General features: G+C 28.1%; 2 protein-coding genes across 5 annotated transcripts; both read left to right on the forward strand.

Moving 5' to 3' along the window:
* Positions 1–56: 56 nt before the first annotated feature.
* akirin lies at positions 57–8,511 on the forward strand. The gene is made up of 4 exons (XM_015515859.2): positions 57–550; positions 4,562–4,731; positions 6,217–6,379; positions 7,369–8,511. Exons 1-4 carry the CDS (start codon positions 373–375, stop codon positions 7,377–7,379), a joined length of 522 nt encoding a protein of 173 aa, XP_015371345.1. The 5' UTR covers positions 57–372; the 3' UTR covers positions 7,380–8,511.
* Positions 8,512–9,241: 730 nt separating this feature from the next.
* On the forward strand, positions 9,242–10,576 carry LOC107166980 (peptide deformylase, mitochondrial-like). 4 transcript variants are annotated; one of them, XM_015515847.2, is made up of 5 exons: positions 9,242–9,493; positions 9,556–9,724; positions 9,846–10,013; positions 10,090–10,210; positions 10,273–10,576. In XM_015515847.2, exons 2-5 carry the CDS (start codon positions 9,563–9,565, stop codon positions 10,461–10,463), a joined length of 642 nt encoding a protein of 213 aa, XP_015371333.1. In that variant the 5' UTR covers positions 9,242–9,493; positions 9,556–9,562; the 3' UTR covers positions 10,464–10,576. The 4 variants fall into 4 exon arrangements, with proteins under 4 accessions (XP_015371333.1, XP_015371334.1, XP_015371332.1 ...); XM_015515848.2 differs by having other exon boundaries at positions 9,243–9,454; positions 9,614–9,724; XM_015515846.2 differs by having other exon boundaries at positions 9,244–9,454.
* The last annotated feature ends 1,297 nt before the right edge of the window (positions 10,577–11,873 follow it).

Raw genomic sequence — 11,873 nt, forward strand, 5'->3', positions numbered from 1 at the left:
ACGATTTTAAATAAGTATTCGCGCTGATCGCCCGACTCTAGTCTGTGTACTGTACTGTGTTCGCCATCATTTCTGATTCGTGCTTGCTCGAGTTGCTCCCGGCGCTCCCGCTCCCGTCCGTTCAGTACGTTATTTTGTCCGTGCGTGCGTGCGTGAGTTTGTGTGTATGTGTGTGTAAAAGACTTGCGTCGTTCCGTTACCCGTGTGCGATCCGATAGAGAAGCCATTTTGTTCCGTTCTCAAAAACTCCTCTCTTCGTTCCGGGTATTTTTCACAGACACATCACGCCTGCAGCCCATTTAGCCGTCTCAACGAATCGGTTTCTCTGTGTTCGCAGACGTCGTTGGTGTCGCGCGTACGTCGAACAACGCCATGGCTTGCGCCACGCTGAAACGGTCGTTGGATTTCGAACCTCCCATGTGCAGACCGACCAAGAGACAAAGATGCACTCCTATGAGCATATCGCCCTCGAGCTCTCCCCCAAACAGCTCTAGATCCGAATATGTCTCGCCCCATTTCGGGGGCGATGTTATACCAAAAATCACGGCAGGTAAAGAGAACGAATTTATTTATGTCTCATTAACGCCGTTTGAATCAGTGTTTAATAATTATTATTATTATCATTGTCGCTGCGATATCGATGGCGACATGGTTTGCTATAAATAAAAACAATTCATATTGGTTGGCAGTTGTCGTCCGAACGTATGTGACACACGATTTCGTATTTTAATTTTAAACGTGAATATTCAGTGTAGGTACAGTGTCACTAGTGTCATACCTGGTATTGTGTTCCAATGGTGTTGATTAACGCCTATTGCAGGTTTATGTTATTAGATGATGAATAATGGTTTTCCGGCATGCACCTTTACACCTTGGCATTCATGACATCGATACTAGATATTCCTAATAAAATATGATGGCACCTACTTTACTCAATTTCTAATAATATAGATAATCTGCATAATTTATCGTTGTGTAATAACAGATTTTTGAAATGACTAATTTGTTTATTTCATTGTTATTTTAATTGCCACTTGATCTCATATTGTGTTAAAGATGTGACTTTGTGACACAGTAATGTAATTAGTCACATAACCATATGACTGAATTAAGACTTATTAAATCAACTTTTTTTTTCATACTAGGGATATTTTGATACGTATTAAAAAAAAATACTTTGGTAGTCACTGCTTTAATAATGGCTCCAAGATAATGTATGCGAATAAACTTAAAATTGTTTTTCTTAGAATTAACAATATTTAGAAATTAGACAAGTAGAACACTATGTATTTACCGATTCCAATTAGGAATATACTATAATATACTACCATAATATTAAAAATTAATAAAATTGGTTTGGCAATTTTCTTTAACCATTATTTTTTCAGCAATACAATAGTGTTTCTAGTATATTTTCTGTCAGATTCAGTTTCTCAAAAAATTTACTTCACAAATTTAACAATTAAAAATTTGAGTCTATGTCTAAATAAATCAAGTCATAATTTCATATTAATAGTTGTTTACCTGGGTCTGTTTAAATTGTTTGTTATTCAGGCAAATTTCATATTTTAAGGGACTTGTTAATGGAGTTTTTTTTTAATTTATTGCCTATCTACTTATATTTATGTGATTGGAAATTTAATAATTTACTATTCCTCTTATACCTAATTAGTGTGTGTATTTACCTACTATATATATATGTAATATAATGTAATGTTACACCTCAAATGTGAAATTATCAATTCATATTAAATCTATTATTATTTTTCCATTTCTCCAAGATAATTTAAAATGTACCTAATTATCTTAATTATGGAATCTATATATAACTTAATGTGTTTGATATTTGTTACAAAAACACGAATACATGAAAAAAAAGCTATAACATAAATGAAATAATAATCGAGCAGTCGTTAATAAAAATATATACCTATTGCAACCATTATATAATTTAAGATGCTTTTATAATTGAAAGTTAAATAACATTCAGGTTTGTGTGAAAAGCTGTTTGAACATGAAATTTAAGACATAGATAACAAATACAATTATTTTGAACTTAGTAGATACAGATTTAATGCTTATTGAATTTGATACATAACCATAGGCGCACATAGGGTGTGAATTTAGGGGGTGCTGAAATAATTTATAGTACACAGACCCGTGGTGAGCGAAGCCCCCCACTACACCACCCTAATACTATAATAATTGCATTGCAATAATTATAAATTTTATTAAAAATAAAAATAAATATTTTGTAATTATATTAAATGTTATAATAACATGTAATCATTAATTATTAATGTTAAACAAAATTTAATTTTCTGTTTGATATTGCAAATGTTTGCATTATAATTTCCCCCTCTATTTTATTGGTAAGATCTCTCTCAATGCTAAGCGTAGATAGCTTGGTAAATCTTTCTATCTTTCTTGGCCCATATTGGTGCGTAACCAGTTTTTCAATCTCCGCATAGCTGAGAAGAAGCGTTCACACGTTGACGAAGAAATTGGAATTGTTATTCCCAATAGCTTACAGACATTTGGAAACAAACTTTTATAACATTGATTTTTCATGCCTTCATATATAAAGCTGGCTGGTAGACTATTCATTAAAACCATAATTTCTGCTGATAAACTAACTGTTGATATTTTAAAAATATCCTGATATATATAAACAGATTTATATAATAATATTTCAAAAGATATGACTATGTAATAAATATTTTAAATAGTTTATGCGGTGCTAATTTTAAACCTGGGAGTGCTAAGCACCCCCAAGCACCCCCCTATGTGCGCCTATGTACATAACCAAGAATGCATAGTCAATTTCTAAAAAGTTGATGTTGGGTAACATGATGAACTGATGAATATACAAAGGGATATAAAATGGTTAGTTATACTAATTTAGAACTACAAGTTTTATCAGTAGAGTCATTATATAATTATTGATTGTGAATTTTAATTCATGGCTTATCTTAAGAATAGCAGTTTCAACCTACTATTTGCGGTAATTGAGTGTACCTACTCGTACTAAGGAATAATATGATAAGATAACTACCTTTAAAATTGAGAAATTAAGCCATAATATTTTTGTCAATGGTTAATATATTACCTCAAACTACATATGTACGTAGCGAGTATCTATAGGTTTCAAACTATTATAATGCTATCATTTAAACATATTAATAAATATACAATTCTGTTCTAGGAAATAAAAATTAAAAGTTGACATGATATTTTATTTTATAAATAGGTAGTTTTAATATTGAACAATTGTTATATATCATGTCAAACCTTCAAAAACATCATTCTCTATCATTTTTATTATATACCTACCTATTATTTTACTTTAAAATTACCTAATAGAAAGTCTTAATGATAAATACGATCTTACATGAATGGATTTCCTGTGGGTCTGAAAGTGAAAACAAATATTACACTTACATAAATTGGTAAAATAACCTCATTAATAATTAATATATTAACATGAAAATTAATGATGATAACTACACCTATTGTTTGTAGTATTTGGAATTTAAGTCTGCTATATAATATATTTCAATTGGTTATGATTTTAAATCACTTACTGTTGGTATTTCTATGTTACAAAAGAAATTTAACAACACTGATATTTAAATTCAGAGTGTTTACCTAATTTATTTATTAAATTTAAATTTATGATGTCTATAAGTTCTTATGTGAGCATTTATATTCTGGTTTTATATGTAGATATTATTTAAATTTTTTTCCATTTTTTTAAACATCTTAAAAAGTTTTGACATATAATGTTGTATCTAACTGTAATAACACTTTAATTGCAATACTCATAAAATGTGTAGCTACCTACAAAAATATAACAAATCTCATTAATCATATTATTACCCGTATTATTATGAATTTGAGGATTAAATAGAATTTTGATATAACTTACAAAATAATCTTGAGAATAAACAAAAATATTTATGCACATATTAGAAGCTTAAAATGTTAACCATTATTATCAACCTAACTTTTTATACATTTCATAATTTTTGTCGTGTTTCTACAGATTTAATAAATATCTACAGTGAAATCTTCTTTAACGGACACCTCCAAATAACGGACAGAATTTTGGGAACGGTGAAATGTGTACTCACTGTATTTCCCCTCTTAATAGCGGACAGTGTTTAAGCAACCGGGAGTGTCCGGTATTTAGATGTTTCACTGTATTACTTATACAAATTATCTTATTCAATGTTATCATTTACTTATAGGTGCCTGTTATTCATTTAATATTGGCTTTATGATTTTAAATATTCCCACATTTTGACATTTACGTACAAATATTATAATTCCTGTTATAATTATATAACAATATAATTTGTACTATTATTAAAATTCTAAGCCATTATATATATTAGGATATAATCTTCAGTTGATAAATACTGATTTCTGAAAGTTACTAAAAGTTATTTACCTAACTAAGTATTTTAAATCCAAAACAAAACATCAAAAAAACCCTTAAATATTTCATCTCTCAATAATATTTATATTAAATTGATTAATATTAAAATCTTTTTTATAGAAATGTTGTCTGCTAGTTTAACTGAAGAAGTTCAAAGGATGCGTCGTAAACGTCAACTTAACATGGAATTATCAGAGAATCGTAATTTGGATGATAGTTCTTCAGATAGTTCATCTGAGAATACATTTCCATCATCAGCCAAAGACAAGCCGCTCTTCACTTTTCGCCAAGTATTATATTTAATAATTATTAAGTTATTTGATAAGGATTAAAAGAAAAACAGTAACAGTATAGGTATCTATCTACAATTTACAGTAGTTAATACTTGATGAAACTATTACACAATTATACGCTTTGGTTTTTAAATTTTCTAACATATTTGGGCACCTACCGAATTCATTTTTTTTTTCTTAATTTTTTGTAATGATTTACTTTAATTAAAATTTAAATATTAGCATATGAATATATGATAAATACAACACTGGAAAGGAAGGGATTAAGGATAAGTTGACGTGAAACAGAAACGATTGTGTATAAATTTTGAGGATGTAATCCAGAAGATGACATTACAAAATAATAATGTTTTACATTAGAAATAGGACTACGAGTGCAGTGCACAGGTATTTTGTGAAAAGATACAGTTAAGATAAAAAGTTAGATTTTCTATACCAGATTTGAATTTTTTGAGTTGTTGACCTATGGATTTAAAAATTTGTCAGTGAACAGAAAAACTGTTCGAAATCTAAATTGTATTAACATAAATAATAATGTTTAAGTAAGTGGTTGCCAACTAATCAATCTCAAAAATATTGGTTGATTGTATTTAAGATAATTTATTCCAATATTAGTTAATCATCTATATAATCTTAAACACACTTTTTAACGCGTTATATACAAAGTAAAGTATTTATAATAGCAATGAAAAACATACAATTTTCCGATTGAAAATAATATTAAAGGAAGAATATTATTTGATACTTACACAATTAATATATTTACCTTAATAGGTAATAGTATTCTCCAGATACTTAAAAATTTCAATATAGCTCACTTGTAAAAGGTTTGGTGATCGCTGGTTGTAGGCTGATGTGTTAAGTGACTAGAGAGGATTTAATGAGATAGAAACTTGATAAGAGTGGTGTAAAAAAGGAGCCAATTATCAATAAACTGAGTTTGGATAGGTTAAGATAGTTGTGTTATGATGATCGGTATCTTGGGGATAGTAACAGTGACTATATAAATAAAGAAATATAGGAAAAACTAACAAGAAGAGATGGATATGCAGAATAGAAAATGATTCATTAATAATATGTGGTGTGAGTGAAAAAAGAGATTTAAGACATCTACTGTCAATAGCAGCTGTCCTCATATTGTTAGAGCCTATGGCATAGCAAAAGAAGATGAAAAATACAAAACACAATTTAATAAGTACAAAATTTTACGAGTAACTTTTTTTTACCAATTTTTAAATTGTGTATAATACAAACAACATATTGCAATATTGTAGCATTCTCTAAAATTGAAGTTTTAATGAATTGTTTAACTCTTGTCTTAAGGGTTTACCTACCATTATGCGATGCTATTTATTGTGTTAATTTTTAAGCATTGAACTATTAATATTTAGTTTATATTTTTAAATTAAATACTAGTTTTTTTTTTTTTTAAATCTTCTTACTTACCTACTGGCCACATACTAAACATTTTTTTTTTTTTAGGTAGGAATGATCTGTGAACGTATGTTAAATGAACGGGAAAGTCAATTACGTGAAGAATATGATAAGATTTTAAACATGAAATTATCTGAACAGTATGAAGCTTTTGTGAAGTTCTCCAATGATCAATTGCACAGACGTTTTGAAGCAGCTGAGGATCCAAGCTGTAAGTTAAATATTGTTGATAATAATTGTGTTTTTCTTTGTTGATGTATTAAAAATTATTATTCAAATACTCTTTAAGCTTAGATAAAATTTAAAACTAGTACATTTATTTTCACAATACATCATTTTTGTCAATAATTATCCATTATCTTAATATTATAAAGATATTTTTATTGTGGGGACAAAGTGGTTGAGCGGAATTAGGCAACTACCCATACTAATGGTATAACTTATCTAGTCCTAACAGTTTAAACTGTTTAAAAAATATATATAATATTATCAAACCAACCTAATTTTCTAGTTTTCTGGTTACAATAGTATTTTGTGTGGCAAGGCTGGAAATGATGTTCCAATATTAGATAACTTTCTTTTGTGCACAAGCCATACTACTATTTTTTGTCCTACCCCTATTGGTATTACAGTGGTACTTAATGAACTGTTCTCTGTATTTAGGTTCATCAAATCGTTTCATGGAATAACAGGAGTAACTCACCTACCAGATAGTATTGATATAATTGATAAAACTATAGATTTGGTTATTTAAATTAATCTGATTAAATGAGTAAACATTTTGAAGACTTTCTAAAGAAGGTGGGAAAATGCTCTAGAGCCCTCACATACTGCATTGATAGCAATGGGATAAACAACTGGCATAAACATTTTTAATTTTTTTACTCCAAACTTCTGAATACCTATTTCAGTTCTAGACTTTTAATCTTATTTTTTTTATTTATAGGTTTTAAATTTATTAAATTACTTCTGCCAAATTTTAGTTAAAGATAGTATTTCATTATAGATTAACCACTTAACTGGGCCCTCACACAACTCTTATAATTGGGACCTAGTAATTCATATGTATATAAATTTAAAATAAAATAAACTGTTATAATAACTTTCAAATGATATCATGATATAAGTAATTTTAAATGATAAATTATTTGTTAAGATTTATAATGTATAAAATAATTGATTTATTGTTTTTAATTTCAGATTTGTCTTAACTATAATACAACTCCAAGCGATGGTTTTGAATTTACAACAAAATTTTAGACGCACTTAATAGACAAAATAATTATTCAGCCTTAAGTCAACAATCGACTGACTAACAATGTTTTTTTATGTATTATACATTTTTGTAAACTCAATATTATTAAAGTAATTTAAAATATATGAATTTCATGATAATAGTAAAAGAGTAATAATTAATTTAAGTAATCATTAAGCTAAGATTGTTTTGTTTGTTTTATTCTTTTTATATTGTGTAACTAAGAATGTTGGATATTGGCTCAAAATCATATTAAAATTTAAAACTGGCTTAAGATATCTCCCTATTCTATTTAATTATTATTAAAAATATATATATACACAATTTTGTGACATATTTTCAGTTAAACTATAATAATTATAAATTGTAAATGATTTATTTATGTGAACAAATATTTTTTTTTTTCTCAAACTCAGTTAAAATTTCATTTAGTGGCTTAACACTACTTATTATTAGAGCTTGCCATTCTGATTTGTACGACTGAATTAGATGACATTATATATATATATATATATATTTCAAAAGTCTCCAAATTTTATAAAAATTAAAATTTTGGTTACGCCACTTCCAAAGTACTAATGTTTAAGTTATTTTAAAGCGAGTTGTTTGAGCAAGATGAAAGAAACAGTTCACTTTACACTGTAGCTTGTTCATTCAAAAAGATCTCGCACTTTATTCTTATGATATTGTAATAATTATTAAATATATATATATTATAAGTAAAGGTATATTATATATATATATATAGATTTTTTTGTAAATGATAAGTAAAAGTTATTTTTTCTATTAGGGCAACATGTAAATTATTTTGTTGGGAGAAAATACTTGTATAATTTAGTTTATAATACAAATTAATAATAAAAAAAATTTAATTAAAATATCAGACTAATTAGTAATTGTATTATATTTGCTTTTTTTTAGACTTGTGAAATAAGAATTATAGACTATGTTTGTGTTTCTTATACTCATAAGGTCATCCACAATGTTAACCCGAAATCAAGTTTATTAACAGTGTACTATACTCTGCCTGGTATAAATATTTTTATTTTAATAATTAAAAATAAAAATACTGTCTTATTGTCTAATAATTATTTGAAAATTGTTATATTTTTATGAAAATACAAGCATTTAATCTAAAAAACTTGGTTACAATTTTGAGGAATTTTTTAATTTATTGTGTTTGTCGACTGAGCTATTCTATATATATTATAAATTTATAATCTTCAGTTCAATTCACTGAGGTCTTGTTTCCAATATACATATGACATATTATTATAAATAATATTTTACTTACTATATAATTTTTTTTAACTCAAGTATTAACTGTAAAATATTAATTTTTTTAATGATTTATTCATAGAATAATTTTCATATCTATTTGTAGATTCATAACATTAATTTTAAACATTTAAATTTTATCAAGAAATATAGCTCATCAATTACAATAGTAGTTAATTTTCTAATAAATATTATTAAATCGTCAGTACTGTACTGTTTCTCATTATTTGAAATGATATTGGAAACAGCATAATTTCGAGGTGAATAACTATGAATTATGGTTAACTTGACTCGGGGACTCAAGTTTTATAATCATTTATTATTGTAATCAAAACATTTGATTTAGGTTTTAAAAGATTTGTCATGGATACTGGACTCCCATAAGTCACAGTCTCACTTTCCATAGCCACATATTTAAAATACCTGTCCTACAAGTATACAATTTTTAAGAAATGTTTGTGACGTTTGTGTTCATTTTTATGATGATAACGAAAATGGTAAACATTGATAATGCACCATATATGATATCATCTATTATCAAATATTAATCAATTCTTGAGTATTGGTGCCGGTGGGTGAGCTATTTGGATGAAATAACTTAAATAAGGTTTAACTTGTAAGTTGTAGTTACCTGTCCGGGCTGTCTCAAATTCGCGCATCTTCGTACTTTGAAGTGTCGTACATAAAAACTTTTGAACTGGCCTAACATACCGTTGAAAACACTGCACATACTCAATTTTTTTTGCTCAAAAGGTAAAGCAAGAATTATACTTCTCTGTAACTTAAAAACTTGTAGGTACCTTTATAATATTATCTTGACATTTATCTATTATTGGTTATGATCTGTGCTGTAGTATTATAATGGCTTTGCGATTCATAAAACGTACTTACAATCGAATGTTTCTCGCAAAGGACCCGATGCCACCTTATGCGAGCCATGTGGTACAAATTGGTGATCCAGTGCTGCGAAATAAAGCGTCCCCAGTCCCTTTAGAGAAAATTGGGACCAAAGAAGTACAAAATGTAAGAATATATGGTGAGCAGTAAACATTTAAAAAATGTGTTTTCATTGTTGTGAATAGACATTTTATGAATGTGTACCAAACTTTATTGTGCTGAAAGTAGTGATTATTTTATTGTTTAGCTTATTTTCATTATGAAATCACTGATGAAAAGATCAAATCTAATTGGCTTGGCTGCACCTCAAGTTGGTATACCATTTCAAATATTTATTATTCATTTTCCACGTCCATCCCATTATTTCAGCAAAGAAGAAATATTACTTAAAGGAATGGAACATATTGAAAATCAAGTTTGTTAAAAATTGTATCAGTGGAATAGTATAAACTTTGAACTCAAATTTGATTAATGAGGTCTTAATATTGTAGGTTTGGATAAATCCTGAACTTAAGGTTTTGGATCACGAAAAAGTCACATTCAACGAATCCTGTGCAAGCTTTAAGGGTTATTCAGCAGATGTACCTAGATACAAGCGCGTGCTCCTAACAGGTAAAATTATATCATATTTATCCTAGATTTCAGTGTGATTTAATTTTAATAATTCAACTTAGGAATTGATGAAAATGGAGAGAAAAAAACTTTAGATGCAAAAGAATGGACTGCTCGAATAGTTCAGCATGAAATGGATCATTTAAATGGAGTGATGTACAGTGATCGAATGGTGCTTAATACCCTATGTTGCACAGGATGGCATACTATTAATCAGTATCAAGGATTTGTAGAACTTCGGTATGAAAATTAGGAAAATTGTAAATTTTCAAATATTCAAGAATCCATTGTCTTTTTTATGGAAATAAACAAGAATTGTTTATTACCTAGTTAATATTTTTGTATAATAAAACTTCTTGTCCATAACTGACTATTTAATTTTTACTACCTTGTTATTTTAGTAATGTTTTTATTGCATTTTATCTTTAATAAAGCATGTTACAACTAGGTAGTAACTTTAAATGAATTTAATTAATGTAAGACCTTAGATTCATGCATTTATATTTGATTGGAAAATACTGAGGATATTTAACATTTCTAAACTAGACCTTAATTGTCTAAACTACTATCTGAATAGATTGGACATACCGATCCAATTTTGGATGTCAATTCTATGCCAATTAAAAATTAAATTAACATAGAGACAATAGAAATTGGTGGTGATTTAGCGATAAGGATACCAAAGGGTGTTAATGTGAAAATAATAATTATGATTTTGGATTCGGGGAAGATATAATTAAGGAGAGCCTGTATTCTTAGATAGTAATAAGTTTAAGAGTGGATAAAAGTGAAATTAATGGGGTAATAAGGGAAATTAATTGTGTAACAATTTGAGATAGAATATTTGATATAGATTCATTATTAGCAACGTTTGAGTTGCTTGAAGTTGCTTATGCGTATGTCTTGGCCCTGGATTTTTCTTTGTATCAGATGTGCGTGGACTGGAGTTCCACTCAAGGGCGCCCGCAGAGGGACCATTGCCCCTACTAAGAATATTTTAAAACTATTGTTAATTTAATGCCACGCTTATTAAAGACATTGTTAAAAAGCAAAAATAAAAAATTATTGAAGATGTTATGCAATCATTTGGTATACAACAAAGACGCATACGACTTTTGTTTGATAATTAATATAAATATAATATAACCTAATTAATTTGTAACATCTACATTAACATACCTATATTCAAAAAATATTAATATTGTATTGTAAACAACCTACACATATAAGAGACTTATGTGATGACATAATGTTGTTTTTTTTTCTATTTAGGTTATGCTATTTTAGAATGATGACAATAGAAATATATTAAAATTTAAAATATTCTTTTTGATTTTTGGTTTTAGAATTTTGATCTTGCCCCGGGTGGGATTTTATCTTGCGGGCGTGCTTAGCTCCACTGTGACTGGCAATACCCCCTTAGAGGGCACTAATGGTGGTACAGGTGGCGTGATCTTGAGGTGGCCATTCTTATTTGATTCTTATGATATAGGTGTAAGGTGTTCAAAAATGTCTTTAATGAAGGACAACCTTTTTAGTTCGCGGTATTTTGCGTCAGAACATGACACAACGTGGTACCTAATTCACTTCTACAGCAAGAGCGAGTGTGACCGTATCGCTGACATTGTTTGCATTGAGCAGGGTAACGGGATTGATGCGTTTT

The sequence above is a fragment of the Diuraphis noxia genome, unplaced genomic scaffold (assembly GCF_037042655.1).
Source record: "Diuraphis noxia isolate RWA-SAM2 unplaced genomic scaffold, SU_Dnox_SAM2 contig0003, whole genome shotgun sequence".
Lineage (NCBI taxonomy): Eukaryota > Metazoa > Arthropoda > Insecta > Hemiptera > Aphididae > Diuraphis > Diuraphis noxia.